The following is an 18630-nucleotide window of genomic DNA, read 5'->3' as shown; positions in this document are numbered from 1 at the left end:
CAAAGTGCCGGGGCAGCAGCAGAACCTGCAAACCCCAGCTGCTCCAGGATCGGATCCTCCCTGTGCCTTCAGCTAGGACTCCGAGGAAAAGGCTGAGAGGCTGCCAAAGAACAGCTGATGCTATTCTCAGTGAGACCAATGTGACTTAGGCTTCCGGGAGAACTTTTAGCAGAACAGGGGGTGGGTAGGGCAATAAGAAGGTCGGATGGCCGTCTCTGAGTGGGACCACCGTATTGGCAGCAGAGGACACTGAGCCCTGGGAGAGCCGCACACCCACCTCAGAAGCAGGCTTTGGTTGCTGGTGTGGTCGGTATCTGCCTCCAGCCCTTCGAACTTGTTGGCGAGGGTCAGGGACACTTCGAGCCTGCTCAGATCCACCTGCCCATCCGTGGCCATGTTCTCACCTGAGATGGGGAAAGAGATGAGCGGGACAGGCCCACAAAGATGGAGGTCACGGCAGAAGAGGTCCTCTGTACACATCTTTCGGGAAGCCCTCCCACCCTGTCCCGTGGGACCACACCATGCCCTCAACCTTGACACTCGTGGAAGGACTTGAGGTACTCCTACTGGGATTCTGTATGATCTCAACCGGGGTGCCAGCTGGGCCTTGCCGTTTAGAGGGCCTGGCATCCCGCTGACACTGCCAGAGCTCTAGAGCTAGACATCTAGACCTAGCAGGACCCCAGAGGCTCTCTCTCTCTCCCTCCACATCTCTTGTGCACTGGTCATTGTCATAGTTGGGTCTCCTCAAGCATCAGTATCTGTGCACTGTCCACACAAGGCCGCGAGTCTGTGCCCATCAGAGTCACAGAGAACGACAGAGGGGTCCCTATGATGAGCTGCCTGTTGACGGCCATCCTTGAAGGCCTAGCTGGCTCCACATGCCAAGGAGGCACACACCGATGAGGTCAGAGGTGGTGGGTGGCTCCCCGAGGTCCTCCAGGAGCTGGTGCAGAGGGTCTTGGTGATCCGGGGCCAGGTGGTCTTGGTGTTCCAGCAAGAGCTGTGGATGGCAGAAGGAAGGAGGTGCAGGCTTGAACCAGGCCTGGCTCTGGGGGTCAGGCATCTTCTCGGACTGTCAGCCTCGCCCTCCGGTGCTGACCCCTTACCTTGTGCGTGCTGATCAGCTCCCCGACAGTGATGTACACCACAGGTTTGGCCACGGCTACCATATCTGAGTACTCATCTACGGCGAAGCGCTCCTCTGGCTCTGGTACCCGGCAGGCTCTGTAGATGAACTTCCTATCCCAGAGAGAGGGTATGTCAGGGCGGACTAGGCCAGCAGTCCTGGCCCTGTTTTTATCTGGCCCTCCCTCTGTCTCAGTGTGCCATCCAAACTAGCTTTGGAGGGTCTTCTTTGTCCCCAGGGAGGCCTATGGCTGCCCCCACGCTCCCTGTTCCTTGTACCTCTGGGTTTTTCTTCCTCAGACTCTGGAGAGGAGAGCAGGATGTGAACCATGAGGAGTGGAGAGAGGGCCAGGGAGGGGCAGGGTGCCAGGACCCAGACCTGAATTTGAGATGCATGTCCTCCAGGTAGCCATTCAGGACTCGAAGGTGTTGGCTCTCCCCGGAGAAGACCTTGCCGGCAGCAGCATGCTGAAGGAGTTGAGCCACGGCCCCTAGGGCATGGCGCTGTGGGGCGGCCATTGCGCTGCCTGCTGCCATGGCCACAATGTCGAAGGCGTCGGGGGCTACCACAGCTGGGTTCAGGAAGCGGTAGTACAGGAGGTTCCCAACCACCTGAGTGCAGAGGAGAACCTTCTAGAAAGTTCTAGAACCCACCTCGACAGCCATAGCTCCAAAGTCCACAGTGGTAGGCCAGGCTCTATTTACAGGACGGGACCCATTTTTCTTTCTTTCTTTCTTTCTTTCTTTCTTTCTTTCTTTCTTTCTTTCTTTCTTTCTTTCTTTCTTTCTTTCTTTCTTTCTTTCTTTCTTTCTTTCTTTCTTTCTTTCTCTCTCTCTCCCTCCCTCCCTCCCTCCCTCCCTCCCTCCCTCTCTCTCTCTCTCTCTCTCTCTCTCTTTTCTTTTGGTTTTTCGAGACAGGGTTTCTCTGTGTAGCTTTGTGCCTTTCCTGGAACTCACTCTGTAGCCCAGGCTGGCCTCGAACTCACAGAGATCCGCCTGGCTCTGCCTCCCGAGTGCTGGGATTAAAAGGCGTGCGCCACCACCGCCCGGCCCCATTTCTTTCTTTGGATGTTTATAGCATAGTTTGTCATCCTGTCTGTCTGGGCATCACCGGCAAAAATGGGGCAAAGGAGGGTCTTGGAGGTGGTAGAGGAGACACAACACTTGCCTTATAGACTTCGCTCTCCGTGGCACGGGGGAACTTCTTCTCCAGGGTTGTCTTCAGGACTTTGGCCATATACCGCATCCCATACCTCAGGAACAGAACAGCAGGTGTGGCCCTGCCCTTCCCGACCCAGGACTCACCGTATGAGAGCCTGGCTGCCTCTCTCAGCCACACCAGGGCGGAGCCCACACATTCCCTCTTCTTCCTGGTGCTCCCCGCTGCAGTCCTCGCCCCTGGGCCTTTGCCCTTCCCCCACCCTTGTGTCCAGACCAGGTACAGGGCCCTGCTGGGCCCCGGAAGCTCTCCCTGCCTCCAACTCCTTGTTTCTGAGACAGGCTCTTGCAGTGCAGTAGTGCATGCATGCCTCACACTCAGGATCTCAACCTGTGCCTTCCAAGTGCCTCTGCCACCGTTGCGTGCTAGCACATCCCGCTGAGGACCCTTTCCTCTGAGGCCTCTCACTTCCTCACAGACCACCTCTGCTTATAGCATTCTCACCTTCTCTACAGACGCATGCTATTCTGTCTCTTGGGTACCTGACGGCCCAGGAGCCTCCTAGGCAGCCAACTTTGCCGGCTCCCAGAGGTCCTGAGTAGCGTGTCGGGGCTGGGGCAGGGCCGGCCGGCCTGCCAGAGATCGGCGCTCGGCCATTGCTTTGCGATCTGCACATCTGTCCCCTGGCTGGGACGACTGGAGTGAGCTCTGTCTCGCAAGGTTTTTGTGAAAGTAGCAGTGTTATTCCAACGCACTGAACTTCTCTGTCACTCCTGTGATGGGTTTGCTACCGCAAAGCTAACCAGACTCCGTTAAAAGCTATTTCCGCTACCAGCTACCAGCAGATTTATATCTCGCTGTGTATTTCCCTTCTTAGACGTCAGGCAATCTTTTCTTACTCCCAGTTGCCAAGCCTCAGTCCAGCTCTGCAAGTTTGGGTCTGTTTCCCCTTTGGTACCCTCGCTGAGAACCGAGGCTGGTGGCTGGATGCTGGTCTAGATGACACCTACCTGCTCACATTTTCATTAGACAAGGTTTTTTGTTTGTGTGTTTGTTCGTTTTGTTTTGAGGCAGGGTTTCTCTGTGTAGTCCTGGCTGTCCTGGAACTCACTCAATAGACCAGGCTGGCCTTGACCTCAGAGATCTACCCACCTCTGCCTCCCGAGAGCAGGGATTAAAGGTGTGTGCCACCACTACCTGGCTTCATCAAATATTTTTCAACAAAACATTTATTCAACGATTTTTATTTGCTTGTTTGTTGTGATACAGGGTTTCATTAGGCTGGGCTCAAACTGAGAAGTATAAGGCTTGATGCCTCTACCTCCAAGTTAGTGGCCAGTTCTTAAGAAAGAAGAGAACTGGGGGCTGAAGAGGTGGATCAGTGGTTAATAAGCGGCTGCTCTTACAGAGAAAGATTCCCATCGCCCACATGGCAGCTCACAACCACCTGACTCCAGTCTCAGGGGGATCTGTTGTCCTTTTCTGGTCTCTGAGGGCACCCAGCACAAACACAGTGCACAGATATGCATGCATGCAAAACCCTATACACATTTAAAAAAAAAATCTACAATAAAAAAGGGCCAAGCCAGGAGATGGTGGTACACACCTTTAATCCCAGCACTCAGGAGTCAGAGGTAGGTGGATCTCTGAGTTTGAGGCCAGCTTAGTCTCACACAGGAAACCCTGTCCCAAAAAACCCAACCCCCCAAAAAATAAATAGATAGATAGATAGATAGATAGATAGATAGATAGATAGATAGATAGATAGGAAGAAAGAATTAAAAAGGGCCAGGCATGGTGGTGTATCCCTTTAATCCCAGCATTGGGGAGGCTAAAGCAGGTGGGCAGGTGGATCTTTGTGAACAAGTTCCAGGACAGCCAGGGCTATGTAGATAGACCTCGTCTTAAAAAAAAAAAAAAAAGAAAAAAAGAAAAAAGAAAAGAAGAAAAAGAAAAAAAAGAAGAAGAAAGCATGGAGGAAGGACTGTAATTACGAAGTAATTTAGTAGTCTAAAATATTACCCTTTTTTGGCTTTGTGGGCCAAAGAGCCCCATCTTTTCTTCACTTGTTCTCAGACAATAGTATTTGTCACCATTTTGGGTTTCTCTTTGACCAGTGACCAGCCACACAGACCCGCCTGTAGCATCCCAGCTCAGTCCCCTGGCAAGGGCTTCGACACATCTGACCCCGACCGACCTGCACCTCTGTCTCCTCCTTGCTATCCCCCGCCTCAGAGGTCACTTGTCTGCTCTCCCCCTCCAAACTGGTAGCCCTGGGGGAGGCAGGGACACCTACGGGATGTGATCCACAGATGAATTGATGGCGACAAAGAACTTGTCAGTCATGGCGAGGAGATTGCGTAGGGAGATGTCCAGCCGTCTCTGGACTTCAGCGTGGCTCAAAGCCTGCTCAGGAGTGACATCATAGGGGAGAGAGCTGTGGGCAGAGAGAGGTGGCAAAGCTGGCGTCCCCTTCTATTGCCTCCCTTCCCAGACTTGCCTCATCAACTCCTCTCTCACTATACGCTCTTCCACAGCGAGGCTCGAGACACACCCATGCACCAAGAGGGGCCCGAGACACACCCATGCACCAAGAGGGGCCTGACACACCTGTGCACCAAGAGGGGCCTGAGGCACACCTGTGCACCAAGAGGGGCCTGAGGCACACCTGTGCACCAAGAGGGGCCTGAGGCACACCTGTGCACCAAGAGGGGCCTGAGACACACCTGTGCACCAAGAGGGGCCTGACACACCTGTGCACCAAGAGGGGCCCGAGACACACCCATGCACCAAGAGGGGCCCGAGACACCAGAGCACCAAGAGGGGCCTGAGACACCTGTGCACCAAGAGGAAGAGCCAGAGAAAAGGGCAGAACCTGGAGGACTGCAGAGGTGAACACACACGGGGTGGGGGATGGGGGGGTTGGGGGAGGACTGCAGCAGTGAGGACACACAGGGGGAGGAGGGGGGAGGACTGCAGCAGTGAGGACACACAGGGGGAGGACTGCAGCAGTGAGGACACACAGGGGGAGGGGGGAGGACTGCAGCAGTGAGGACACACAGGGGGAGGAGGAGGGAGGACTGCAGCAGTGAGGACACACAGGGGGAGGAGGAGGACTGCAGCAGTGAGGACACACAGGGGGAGGAGGGGGGAGGACTGCAGCAGTGAGGACACACAGGGGGAGGAGGGGGAAGGACTGCAGCAGTGAGGACACACAGGGGGAGGAGGGGGGAGGACTGCAGCAGTGAGGACACACAGGGGGAGGAGGGAGGGAGGACTGCAGCAGTGAGGACACACAGGGGGAGGAGGGGGGAGGACTGCAGCAGTGAGGACACACAGGGGGAGGAGGGGGGAGGACTGCAGCAGTGAGGGCACACAGGGGGAGGAGGGAGGGAGGACTGCAGCAGTGAGGACACACAGGGGGAGGAGGGGGGAGGACTGCAGCAGTGAGGGCACACAGGGGGAGGAGGGAGGGAGGACTGCAGCAGTGAGGACACACAGGGGGAGGAGGGGGAAGGACTGCAGCAGTGAGGACACACAGGGGGAGGAGGAGGACTGCAGCAGTGAGGACACACAGGGGGAGGAGGGGGGAGGACTGCAGCAGTGAGGACACACAGGGGGAGGACTGCAGCAGTGAGGACACACAGGGGGAGGAGGAGGACTGCAGCAGTGAGGACACACAGGGGGAGGAGGAGGACTGCAGCAGTGAGGGCACACAGGGGGAGGAGGAGGGAGGACTGCAGCAGTGAGGACACACAGGGGGAGGAGGGGGGAGGACTGCAGCAGTGAGGACACACAGGGGGAGGAGGGGGAAGGACTGCAGCAGTGAGGACACACAGGGGGAGGAGGGGGGAGGACTGCAGCAGTGAGGACACACAGGGGGAGGAGGGAGGGAGGACTGCAGCAGTGAGGACACACAGGGGGAGGAGGGGGGAGGACTGCAGCAGTGAGGACACACAGGGGGAGGAGGGGGGAGGACTGCAGCAGTGAGGGCACACAGGGGGAGGAGGGAGGGAGGACTGCAGCAGTGAGGACACACAGGGGGAGGAGGGGGGAGGACTGCAGCAGTGAGGGCACACAGGGGGAGGAGGGGGGAGGACTGCAGCAGTGAGGGCACACAGGGGGAGGAGGGAGGGAGGACTGCAGCAGTGAGGACACACAGGGGGAGGAGGGGGAAGGACTGCAGCAGTGAGGACACACAGGGGGAGGAGGAGGACTGCAGCAGTGAGGACACACAGGGGGAGGAGGGGGGAGGACTGCAGCAGTGAGGACACACAGGGGGAGGACTGCAGCAGTGAGGACACACAGGGGGAGGAGGAGGACTGCAGCAGTGAGGACACACAGGGGGAGGAGGAGGACTGCAGCAGTGAGGGCACACAGGGGGAGGAGGAGGGAGGACTGCAGCAGTGAGGACACACAGGGGGAGGAGGAGGACTGCAGCAGTGAGGGCACACAGGGGGAGGAGGAGGGAGGACTGCAGCAGTGAGGACACACAGGGGGAGGAGGAGGACTGCAGCAGTGAGGACACACAGGGGGAGGAGGGGGGAGGACTGCAGCAGTGAGGACACACAGGGGGAGGAGGGGGAGGACTACAGCAGTGAGGACACACAGGGGGAGGAGGAGGACTGCAGCAGTGAGGACACACAGGGGGAGGAGGGGGGAGGACTGCAGCAGTGAGGACACACAGGGGGAGGAGGGGGGAGGACTACAGCAGTGAGGACACACAGGGGGAGGAGGGGGAAGGACTGCAGCAGTGAGGACACACAGGGGGAGGAGGGGGAGGACTGCAGCAGTGAGGACACACAGGGGGAGGAGGAGGACTGCAGCAGTGAGGACACACAGGGGGAGGAGGGGGGAGGACTGCAGCAGTGAGGACACACAGGGGGAGGGGGGAGGACTGCAGCAGTGAGGACACACAGGGGGAGGAGGAGGGAGGACTGCAGCAGTGAGGACACACAGGGGGAGGAGGAGGACTGCAGCAGTGAGGACACACAGGGGGAGGAGGGGGGAGGACTGCAGCAGTGAGGACACACAGGGGGAGGAGGGAGGGAGGACTGCAGCAGTGAGGACACACAGGGGGAGGAGGAGGACTGCAGCAGTGAGGACACACAGGGGGAGGAGGGGGGAGGACTGCAGCAGTGAGGACACACAGGGGGAGGAGGAGGACTGCAGCAGTGAGGACACACAGGGGGAGGAGGGAGGGAGGACTGCAGCAGTGAGGACACACAGGGGGAGGAGGTGGGAGGACTGCAGCAGTGAGGACACACAGGGGGAGGAGGAGGACTGCAGCAGTGAGGACACACAGGGGGAGGAGGGAGGACTACAGCAGTGAGGGCACACAGGGGGAGGAGGGGGGAGGACTGCAGCAGTGAGGACACACAGGGGGAGGAGGGAGGGAGGACTGCAGCAGTGAGGACACACAGGGGGAGGAGGGGGGAGGACTGCAGCAGTGAGGACACACAGGGGGAGGAGGGAGGGAGGACTGCAGCAGTGAGGACACACAGGGGGAGGAGGAGGACTGCAGCAGTGAGGGCACACAGGGGGAGGAGGAGGGAGGACTGCAGCAGTGAGGACACACAGGGGGAGGAGGGGGAGGACTGCAGCAGTGAGGACACACAGGGGGAGGACTGCAGCAGTGAGGACACACAGGGGGAGGAGGGGGAGGACTGCAGCAGTGAGGACACACAGGGGGAGGAGGGGGAGGACTGCAGCAGTGAGGACACACAGGGGGAGGAGGGAGGACTGCAGCAGTGAGGGCACACAGGGGGAGGAGGAGGACTGCAGTAGTGAGGACACACAGGGGGAGGAGGGGGGAGGACTGCAGCAGTGAGGACACACAGGGGGAGGAGGGGGAGGACTACAGCAGTGAGGACACACAGGGGGAGGAGGAGGACTGCAGCAGTGAGGACACACAGGGGGAGGAGGGGGGAGGACTGCAGCAGTGAGGACACACAGGGGGAGGAGGGGGAAGGACTGCAGCAGTGAGGACACACAGGGGGAGGAGGGGGGAGGACTACAGCAGTGAGGACACACAGGGGGAGGAGGGGGAAGGACTGCAGCAGTGAGGACACACAGGGGGAGGAGGGGGGAGGACTACAGCAGTGAGGACACACAGGGGGAGGAGGGGGGAGGACTGCAGCAGTGAGGACACACAGGGGGAGGAGGGGGAGGACTACAGCAGTGAGGGCACACAGGGGGAGGAGGGGGAAGGACTGCAGCAGTGAGGGCACACAGGGGGAGGAGGGAGGGAGGACTGCAGCAGTGAGGACACACGGGGGAGGAGGAGGACTGCAGCAGTGAGGGCACACAGGGGGAGGAGGAGGGAGGACTGCAGCAGTGAGGACACACAGGGGGAGGAGGGGGGAGGACTGCAGCAGTGAGGACACACAGGGGGAGGACTGCAGCAGTGAGGACACACAGGGGGAGGAGGGGGAGGACTGCAGCAGTGAGGACACACAGGGGGACGAGGGGGAGGACTGCAGCAGTGAGGACACACAGGGGGAGGAGGTGGGAGGACTGCAGCAGTGAGGACACACAGGGGGAGGAGGAGGACTGCAGCAGTGAGGACACACAGGGGGAGGAGGAGGACTGCAGCAGTGAGGACACACGGGGGGAGGAGGGAGGGAGGACTGCAGCAGTGAGGACACACAGGGGGAGGAGGGGGGAGGACTCAGGAGCCACAGAGCAGCTGGAAAAGCGCAGGGAGACATGTCAGACTCAGAAGCAGACTCCAAGGTGCTGCTGTCAAATCATCCTTGGCAGCTGGGGGGACAGAGAAAGCCAGGGCCCAAATCTCCCGCAGGACTGCGTCATGTCTGCACAAGTCCTTTGCATGTCACCTTCAAACACACCCAGGCTCCTCTACAGGTCCGCAGAGTGACCCGACCATAGCCTGTGCCCCGCTGCGGGCTCACCTGCGCTGCCCGGTCTGGGCCTCCACCTGGTTGATCCAGCTCTTATAGATGTGGACAGGATCTGTGTGGATGCTGACTGCCCTGTCCTCCAGCACACCCTGGACCACCTCACCCAGGATCTCCCGCAGGGCACTCTGTCCTCGGCCATTGCGGTAGAACCTCACCACCAGCCTCACCACGGTCGGGTTGCCCGTCACCACGTCCTGGGGCTGTTCCACCTTTGACCTGTGGTGCAATAGGTTACTGGCCTCCTACTTTAAGGAGGAGGACGTAGTGTCTTTCCTTTTCTGGAGTTTTGTCTTTTCAAGCCGACTCTAGTGTCCACCCCAAGGGAGGTCCCTGTCCGGGTGTCGTCCAGCTAGGCCAGCCCACCCCCTCCCACCATGCTGTTCCGGAGCCGCCTTACATTCCTCCTATAAGCTGAAGAGGAGAATGGCCTTCCGATGCCATTCTAAGGTGTATACAGCTGCCATCTTTGATGGACCCACCCTCCCCACCCCTACCCCTGCTCCTGAGTCAGGAGAACCCACTTGATTTCCTCCTGGAGCGCCGTCTTGAACAGCTGGAGCAGAAGGTATGCCTCCCGGCGGTTGGAGGCATAGTTGTACAGACTGAAAATCACGGCCTCCATGAACTTGGTGGTTCTGTTCTGAGGCATCTGGAAGATCAGCTTGGCCAGATAGATGGGCTGAGTCTGCGAACAATCGGGGAGACAGAGGGCTGGGAACGCTCTTGGAGAACTAGCGATCTGACCAGTTGCAAAGGTTTTCCTGACATGGAGAAAATATGGCCTTCCCAGGGCGCTGGAAGTAGCCCATACAAATGGGGAGAGGTAGGCTCTGTTCCTGGGGATGGCATGACCCAGGGCATGGAGAAGGGTAAAGAGAAGGCCTCAAGCTCAGGAGGTGATGGAGACTTCTTGGCTTTTTAAATTGCTTTTTTTTCTCTCCCCCACTCCCCCACCCCACCCCCGTGTTGTGTGTACAAGGCAAATGCTCTACCACTGCGCTACCCCCCACCAAGGCCTCTCCTCCTCAGCGAGTCCTGCTCACCTGCAGTAAGTAGAAAAGGTGCTGGTAGGCTTCCAGCTTCTGCCGTTTCTCTCTGCTCAGGGACTTTAATCCCTTCTGTTTGTCCAGGATCATCAGGTCCGACAGTTGCTCCTTATTCTTCTTCGTCAGCTTCTTGCAGTGGGATACCACCTCCTGGATGCGGGAGCAGGGGCAAACCGACCAGTCCAGACTGGTACCAACCATGAGATATATGGTGCAGACTCAGTCTGGAAGAACCAGGGCTCACGAGGGGAGAGCGCCCCTACAACTCCATCTGGCACCTCTGCTTTCAGGGGTGGGTCTTCAAAGAGCTCTGGGTCCCCAGGCAGAGGCACTGTGTCCTACTTGGGTTTGCTACTCATTCTTATTGACTAATGTCCAGTCTTGGGGGTGGAGACACCACAGCATCATTGGCCTGCTACTCTTTATCTGAATGCAATTTATAGAGCTTTCATAGCTGTCTCTGCATTCTGTGTGTGGGGGGTGGGGGTGGGGGTGGGCGATGGTGATAGCAACTCCTTATTCCAGCGAGTTAAAGGGGAAACAGACTTCAAGGTTAATTGACCACCTACAGCCCCTTTGATGGAAGTCAGCAGATCCAGTCACTCCCATTCTCCCCACGGGCTCTGCACTACACACACATCCAGCGGCTGATCACAAGGGCAGAGGGCCACCGTCACGGGGACCTGAGCCAGGTGGAAACTGACACATGTGGAAAGGACTGAATTACTAGTTGGAGAATGGTAGGGATGCTCTCTCAGGAGCAGCTGGATTGGGAAAGGGGCGGCCCAGGGGGCCTCTCACCTGCAGGGTGATCCGGTTCTTGACCAGCAGGCCAATCTTGATGTCCATGAGGTTGAGGTCCTGCTCCAGCTGCTGATTAGACCGGATCTTCCTGACCACTTCTTCCTGAAGCTTCAGCAGCTCCGCTTCGGCGGAGAAGTCCTCCTGACTCTGGTTCAAGAGGTGGGCGAACTTGCGTACCACACAGAGGGGAGGGTGGCGTGCGTGCACTGCCGGGAAGGGAGACGTCGATCAGGGGGGCGTCATAAAGCCTCTTCGCCGGTACCTGCCGCACGAGGACCCCCTGTGCCCGATCCCAGCCTCTTCTAACTGCCAGGTCGATCCCTGGGCTCTTGCCTCCCACCTAGGAGCGACACAGCTGTTCCTCTCTGTGCCTCATGCACCACCATGTGGGCCTCCCAAGTGACGTCCCCCACCAAAACCAGGTCCCCCCCCAACACACACACACTGTTTTCATGCTCTTCAAAGGCATCCTCATTCTATCTCGCCCATTCCTCTTCCTGCTGGGCTGACCTGCCCCTCATGCCCCTGACCTGTCAGTCATAGCCCTGACAGCTTCATGTAGCACTTGTGTGGAGTGTACATGGCTGGGGTGGGGTATAGGTAGCTAAGGTGGTCACTTTTTAATGGAGAAGTCAGAAAAAACAGAAACCCCCAAAGAAGCCTCTGAACTAAGCTTCATGGAAACAAGACAACACATGCAATGCTCACTGAGACAGCCAGGGTTCCTTGTGTCTTGGTTTGGTGCTTCTCGGGCAGTATTGCTATGCAGCCCAGCTGGCCTTGAACTTAGGGTAACGCCACCTCCCCAACCCCGCTTCCCAAGTGCTGGCTTACAGGCAGGTGCCACCAGGCCTGAGTCTGAGTGTTTTTGTTTTGATCTTATTTTATGTGTATGGGTGTTTTGCCTGCATGTATGTCGGTGCACTATACGAAGGCCAAAAGGCATCAGCTCCCTTGGGACTGGAGCTACAGTTGTGCGTTGTCATGTGTGGGTGCTAGGAATCGGACCTGGGTTCGCTTGACGAACAGCTAATACTCTTAATCACTGAGCCATCTCTCCAGCCCCAAACCTAAGTGTTTTTAAAAAAAATTCAATGGGCCAGACACTGTAGTATCCAGCTTACTGACGAGCTTCCAAAGGCGAGAGAGGGTAGGTAACTTGGCCTAGGTTAACTAGCTGGAAATGACTGAAACAGTCAGATTTGGAGGCTGAACGAATCTAGACCCCGTGGCTAGGGGGAATCTAGTGAGGGATCTAGGCAGATGATGGCTGTTGCTTTGAGAGGGACAAGCGTGAGGGAGCTTTGCTCCTACAGGAGAGCAAAGAAACACTGCCAGAGGCTGTGGCCCCGCCTACTACGTGAAGCCCCGCCTACTATGTGAAGCCCCACCCACTACCAGGTGAGAGGTGAGAAAGGGCAACAGCAGAGATCAGGAGAAGCTGAAGGTGCCCCGTGGCTGGAGTACGGCACAATGAAGGCACGCTTGCTTTTTGTAAATTTGACACAAGCTAGAGTCGTCTGAGAAGAAGGAACCTCAACTGAGAAAATGGCCCCATCAGACTGGCCTGTAGGGAAGTCCATGGGGCATTTTCTTGATTAATGACTGATGTGGAAGGGTCCCATCTGCTGTGGGCAGGGCCATCCTTGGGCAGGTGGTCCTGGGGTATATAAGTAACCAAGTGAGCAAGCCAGGAGGAGCAAGCCAGGAAGGAGCCTTCCTCCGTGGCGTCTGCTTTAGTTCCCGCCTCCAGATTTCCTGCCTCAAGTTCCTACAGTGACTTCTCTTAATGCTGGACTGTGGCATGGAAGTGTAAGCCGAAATAAACCCTTTCCTTCCAAGTTGCCTTTGGTGATGGTGTTTATGACAGCCATAGGAGCCTAAGACAAGGTGTGAGAGTTCAGGGCATCGAGGGCGGAGGGGCTGGCGGGTGCTGTGGCTGGACCTCAGGCAATGGGAGCCTCAAGGGGTTAGAGGAAGAGACGAGAAGCAGAACTACTGGGCTGGACAGCCCGCTCCAATCGGCACCGAGGAGCAGGACCCGCTCCCACGGACACCAAGATCAGCCACCGAGAATCGGCTCAGACTCGGGATTCGTAGATAAAAATGGCTGCAGAAATGATGGCAGGTGACCGCGTCTCTCTGATGGGAAGGAATCCTCAACACAGAAGCCACCAAGCCACACAGGAAGTGGCCGATTCTGGGGGCTGAGGAAGTCGGAGGAGGCATTGGAAGAATACTTCCCCCAGAAACACTAAGAACCGAAGGGAAGGAAGGAAGGAAGATAAAGGACAGGCAGAACCGTGAGCTCCGGGTCACAGCAGGGGAGAGGGTGGGAGGGAGGGAGGGAGGGCGGAGAGCAGCCGTGCTGAAGGCCAGAGGCCACTGGCCAGAGGAGGGCTAAGAAGTGAGAAGCTGCTCCAGGAATCCAGAGTAGGAGATGAACATGGAGATGGACCAGTGTGCTAATTCCCACACAAGGCTGGGACTCCGGACTTGCAGGACAAGGACTAGGCTGGGAAAAGGACTCTACTGCACACACAAAAGGACCTGGAATCTCAGCCTTGTCTCAAAAGATAAAGTGGAGAGCAATAGAGGAAGACACCTGACATTAATCTCTGGCTTGCACGCACGCACGCACGCACGCACGCACGCACGCACGCACGCACGCACGCACGCACGCACGCACGCCTCCTTAAGACTTCACATGTGTGCCCAGCTGTGGAAAACAGAGGGCAAGGAAGCTGGTGACCCTCTACTGTTCTAGCAGAAAGATTGCCAGGCTGTGTGTCTGTGCTACAGAGGCCAGGAGGTGGGAGTTCAAGGCAAGTGGCAAGGCTGGAAGCTCAGGGAGGGAACAGAGCCTACCACAGGGGGATGGATACGCTAGGCCTGCTCAGAAAGTACCTGGTGAGAGGAGTCTTCTTATCTATGACAGGACTAGCTGGTACTGGGAGGAGGGGGCTCAGCACACCTCAGACAACTTCTGATGGCCTTGCCCTTGCCTGCATCCCCCAGAGGGATCCCGCGGACCCTTCTGGCTCCAGGTCTCCATCTCCCCAGCTTACCTAACATCCTGTAGTCATCACGGGCTTTCCTGGCTCGGAAAAATGCTTGGATCTTCACAACGGAGTCAACCTGCCATGGACACAAGAGAACAGGGTGGCTGTCCTGGTCACCTGGCTCTGATCTGTGAGTAAAGACCGGTGGGGGCGGGGCAGCACTCACATTCTTCTGGAAGTATCGCAGGCGCCTGAGGTATTGCCTCCGGGCTGCCCACATTCGGGCCCAGGCCTGGATCTGAGAGAAAAGACACTGCGTTCAGGACGTCGTTGGGCTGAGACCCACCCTCAGACCCTGGCCAGCGCAACCAAGTCCAGGGCGAGGTAAGGGAAGATGGCAGTGCTCTGAGGACCATCCCGACCACGGTCGTTACCTTGATTATCGCAGCCAGGTTCGCTTTGAAGTACCGCAGCCGCTGCTGGTAAGTCTTCCGTTGTCTATGACCCCGCCAGTGAGCCTGCCAAGCAGAAGAGGGACGACTCCTCACAACTCCTGTCCCAGGGAAAGCGTTCGAATCCCCCTTCCCTCTCCCCCAATGGTGACGATGATGCCAATAACTGGCGCTCGTGTCCTGCTTTTCTGTACAGAAACACTCTAGACATTGTCTTATAAATTGTCCTCGCTACCCCGTAACGTGGTACTGCCATTCCCATTTTTGGCGGGGAGCAGGGAGTAAACTGAGGCACAAAAAGAAAGGACAGCTTATGAGGCCACATGGCTAACAGGTCAGGGAGTTGGGTTTCTAACCACAGAGGTCTGGCTACAGAGCCCACACCTCTCATCACTATTGCTCAGAGGTCCAAGAATCATCCCAACCCCAGCCAGGGGGAGGGGAGGAGGGTGGACACCCTGTGTTTCCAATCTTCCCAGGCATGGGACAAGCCACGGCTGCCACCTGAATCTTGATGATGGCTGGGAGCAAGGTCCTGAGGAAGTGGGATCGCTCGGCAAACTTCTGGCGGACGAGGAAGCCCCGGAGGCGGGCCTGAAGCCGGATGACAAAGCCAACGTTGGCCTTCCAGAGGAGCTGGCGGTCATGGGCAGCGGCGACCTTGGTGATGACTGACTGTGGAGACAGGGAGTCCTTTGGTGTGAAGAAGCCTCTCCCCACGCACAATCCCCGACCCTGGCAGGAACCCTGCCAACCTGGATCTCCTCCCAGGTTAGATGGGAGGTATTGAGGTGGCAGCTGGGGGGATGCTCCCAAGTCCCCTGGAAGGTCTGCAGATGGAAGTAGTAGGCCGTGCCATCCTTCATGTCTTGTTGGACCCAGAAGGCTGTGTCCCCTGAGGAGAAACTCAGGTAAGCCAAGAGGGCTCCGAGGAGGGGGGAGGCAGCAGAGGAAGGGTGGGCCAGGGCCGTTACCAGGACGTCGCTTCTTCGCCGCGGCTTCTTCCAGGGCCTGCTGGTATCTGTCAGCACAGCCGGGAACTATCCCTCGGAGAGCCACGTTGGGGTTCCTCAACACCCTCTCTGTCTGGGCTGCCTTGCCCTCCTTGATGGCCTGATTGATGGCAGCCACACCCAGGGCTACTGATGGGCATCAGGAGAGAAAAGTCAGTCCTCTGGGGTCCCTCCCATGAGCCCTGTCCTGTCCAGTGGGGTCGGATTCAGAAGACACACACAGCTGCCATGGCTGATGGAGGGCACCGGGAGTGCCAGGGGTGGCACAGCTGTACTTGGGAAGCAGCAGCAGGCAGCTGCCCTGAGGAGAGGGGGCAGTTAGGGACGGGCTCCTGTGGGTATTGCCTGTCCAGCTGTGTGCCAGGAAATCTAGCCTGGGGTCAAAGAACCTTCCTGCTCCAATTCTGACCTGCCCCCCTGTGCTTACTGGTTTCGGTCAACTTGCCATGAATCTAGGCATATCTGGGCAGAGGGAATCTTAATTGAGAACATGCTCCCACTGGATTGGCCTATGGGCAAGCCTGTAGGGCATCTTCTTGATTAATGATTGATGTGGAAACCCATGGTGGACGGTGTTACCTGTGGGCTGGTGGTCCTGGGGTATATAAGAAAACAAACTGAACAAGCCATGAGGAGCAAGCCAGTAAGCAGCGCTCCTCCATGCCCTCGGCTTTGGTTCCTGCCTCCAGGTTCCTGTCTTGAATTCCTGCCCTGGCTTCCCTTGGTGGCGGACGGACTGGGATGTGGAATTGCAAGAATAAATAAGCCCTTTGCCCCCGCAGCAGGGTGCTCTCAGCCACGGTGTTACCCAGCAATAGAGAGCAAGCAAAGACACTTCCTATGGTTACGGACAGACAGGGCTGGGCTCCACTCTGCCCTCCCGGTGCCCGGCTGTTTACTTCTCTGGGCCGTGTCTGTGTCCTCATTGGCCCTGGCCACTCCCTGGCGGATCTCCTCCAGCCACAGTACGGCCTCAGGATCTCCTGTCACCTGGCAAATTGAAAAAGAAGATGAAAAAAAACACAAGACCCCAGACTGGTATCTCCAGGCTCCCACAAGCCCAGCAGGGAACTGAAGTGGAGCAGACACCCGGAAGCGGCTGGCTGGGAAGGCTCTCCTCTCCCTTCCCCGTGGAGTCATGACCCCGTGGCCCCCTCGCCTGGCTGCCAGGCTCAGAGGCTCTTTTCTTACCCTGCTTTCAGAATCTGAGCATCGGCGGCGTGGCGTGGCCGCAGGGCTCTCTCCAGCTTTCGTGCCCTCAGTACCCAGCACCCTCTGACGGCTCTTTTGCCAGCCTCTGTGCCTCAGCCACGCCTGGGGACGCCTACCCTGCAGCCCTCCCCGTCTCCCTCTGCCTCGGTTCACAGCCCTTAGCCGGATCCCGGCTCTGACTCTATGGCTCCTGGCTCCACATTCCTTGTCACCAAAAAGTAGTGGGAAGACTGCGTTCCCAGGTCAGGGAAGCCTGTGCTTGCTGTGGTCAGTCTGAACCTGAGCCAACTCACTGCGCTCCTCTCCTCCTCGGAAATGGACTCTGTAAACCAGCATTTTATTGAGCACTGTGTGTCAGGTGCCTGCCTGTCTTTTTTTTTTTTTTTTTTTTTTTTTTCTCGAGACAGGGTTTCTCTGTGTAGCTTTGCGCCTTTCCTAGAACTCGCTTTGGAGACCAGGCTGGCCTCAAACTCACAGAGATCCGCCTGCCTCTACCTCCCGAGTGCTGGGATTAAAGGCGTGTGCCACCACTGCCCGGCCCTGTCTTTTCTTTCTGAGAGGGTCTGTAGGCCAAGCCAGCGTCAGACTCACTGCAGGTGTGAGCTATCAGGTATTGTTCCTAGAACTTTTCTTGTGAATTCATTTTTTTTAAGAGAATTTTATTTTTAGTTAGGTATATATGTATACATCTGTGTGGAGGTGTGTACATGTGAATGAAGTGTCCTGGAGAGGGGATCAGATAGATCCTCAGATCCCCTGTATTCTGGGGTTGTGAGCCACCTGAGGTGGGTGTAGGGAACTGAACTCAGACCCTCTGGAGCAGGATCAAGCACTCTTAACCACTGAGCTCTCCAGCCTCATGAATCAGTACCTGTGTGGCACATCAAGCAACACCAGGCACAGAGTGCAAACTCAATCAATGCCGGCTGGCACTCCTGCCATGGCACCTTACTCAAACCCAACAGCCATGAGAGAAGCTTGTCCCGTCACGGGTTTGCGGGGGTGGGGTGGGGTGGGGTGGGGTGGGGGACGGCAGCACAGGGAGGCTCCGTGATGCTGCAGCGTGAGCCTGCAGGATGCGAGCTCAGTCATCAGGTCTCAGCCTCATTCTGCTGCCACACAACCCAGGGGTGTGTCAGTTCGAATTCCCTGCTCCACTGTTAGCTCATGGGATTCGCAGCACTGGGTGCAAGGGCAGAGCATGTAGGAATCTTACAGATAAGTACACACCCCCCAGGGATACTGAGGGACTGCTCAAGATGAGGCGATCACTGGGGATCAGAGTGGGGACTCCCGTCACCTGATCTCTAGGCCTGCTCTTTTCCCTCACTGTCCTGGAATGAAGTCCCACTCTTTCCCATGACAGTCAAATCCTGCCTGGGCCTCACCTGGTTCAGAGTCTGTATTCACGAGGCTGAAACAGTTTCAGCGTACATACATGCCGGGCAGTGCCCGAGGCTGATCCCCTTACTATAGTGTCTAACCCAGCCATCTATCCCTAACCTTACCTTGGCTTTCTTCCTCTTGGCTGCCACGAGGAGGAGATGATACCGAGGTGCGACATGAAGGCTGACGTCTTCCAGGCCAGCTGCTGGAAGCAGCAGGGCAGACAGAGTTTTTTCAGGATAGCCTTGGTCCAGAGCCTCATTGATGAGGCTGATGGCGAGGACCTCTGTGGAAGACATCTAGATGAACAGCAGTCCCAGACTCAAGACTGAGGGCAAGGTTGTCTGAGGGGGACACTCACGATCTGTTTCCTCCTGGACCTGTGCATTGACCTGGCACACGGCGGCCTGCAGGTCATTCCAGCTCAGGAAGGCTCTATCCAGTCCTCGCAGCTGCTGCACCTTGACCAGGGCGTCGAAGTAACTAGCAGCAGAGAAGAGGAGTG

General features: G+C 57.4%; 1 protein-coding gene across 1 annotated transcript in view; it reads right to left on the bottom strand.

The window, feature by feature from the left end:
- Iqgap3 (IQ motif containing GTPase activating protein 3) overlaps positions 1-18630 on the bottom strand; it is a 45669-nt gene that overhangs the window by 7569 nt on the left and 19470 nt on the right. The window contains exons 14-32 of the mRNA XM_006976397.4: positions 18487-18608; positions 18248-18411; positions 16427-16517; positions 15489-15656; positions 15270-15409; positions 15019-15189; positions 14497-14580; positions 14289-14360; positions 14129-14198; positions 11058-11266; positions 10254-10406; positions 9732-9895; positions 9202-9426; positions 4584-4724; positions 2297-2381; positions 1508-1740; positions 1110-1242; positions 901-1003; positions 278-404 (exon numbers count right to left, since the gene is read on the bottom strand). Coding sequence (XP_006976459.1) covers positions 278-404; positions 901-1003; positions 1110-1242; positions 1508-1740; positions 2297-2381; positions 4584-4724; positions 9202-9426; positions 9732-9895; positions 10254-10406; positions 11058-11266; positions 14129-14198; positions 14289-14360; positions 14497-14580; positions 15019-15189; positions 15270-15409; positions 15489-15656; positions 16427-16517; positions 18248-18411; positions 18487-18608 — 2655 coding nt within the window. The remainder of the gene's footprint in view (positions 1-277; positions 405-900; positions 1004-1109; positions 1243-1507; positions 1741-2296; positions 2382-4583; positions 4725-9201; positions 9427-9731; positions 9896-10253; positions 10407-11057; positions 11267-14128; positions 14199-14288; positions 14361-14496; positions 14581-15018; positions 15190-15269; positions 15410-15488; positions 15657-16426; positions 16518-18247; positions 18412-18486; positions 18609-18630) is intronic.

Source organism: Peromyscus maniculatus, chromosome 6 (genome assembly GCF_049852395.1).
Source record: "Peromyscus maniculatus bairdii isolate BWxNUB_F1_BW_parent chromosome 6, HU_Pman_BW_mat_3.1, whole genome shotgun sequence".
In the NCBI taxonomy this organism is placed as follows: domain Eukaryota; kingdom Metazoa; phylum Chordata; class Mammalia; order Rodentia; family Cricetidae; genus Peromyscus; species Peromyscus maniculatus.
Note: the sequence above shows the minus strand (reverse complement) of the source record. Positions and strands in the feature narration are given on the sequence as shown.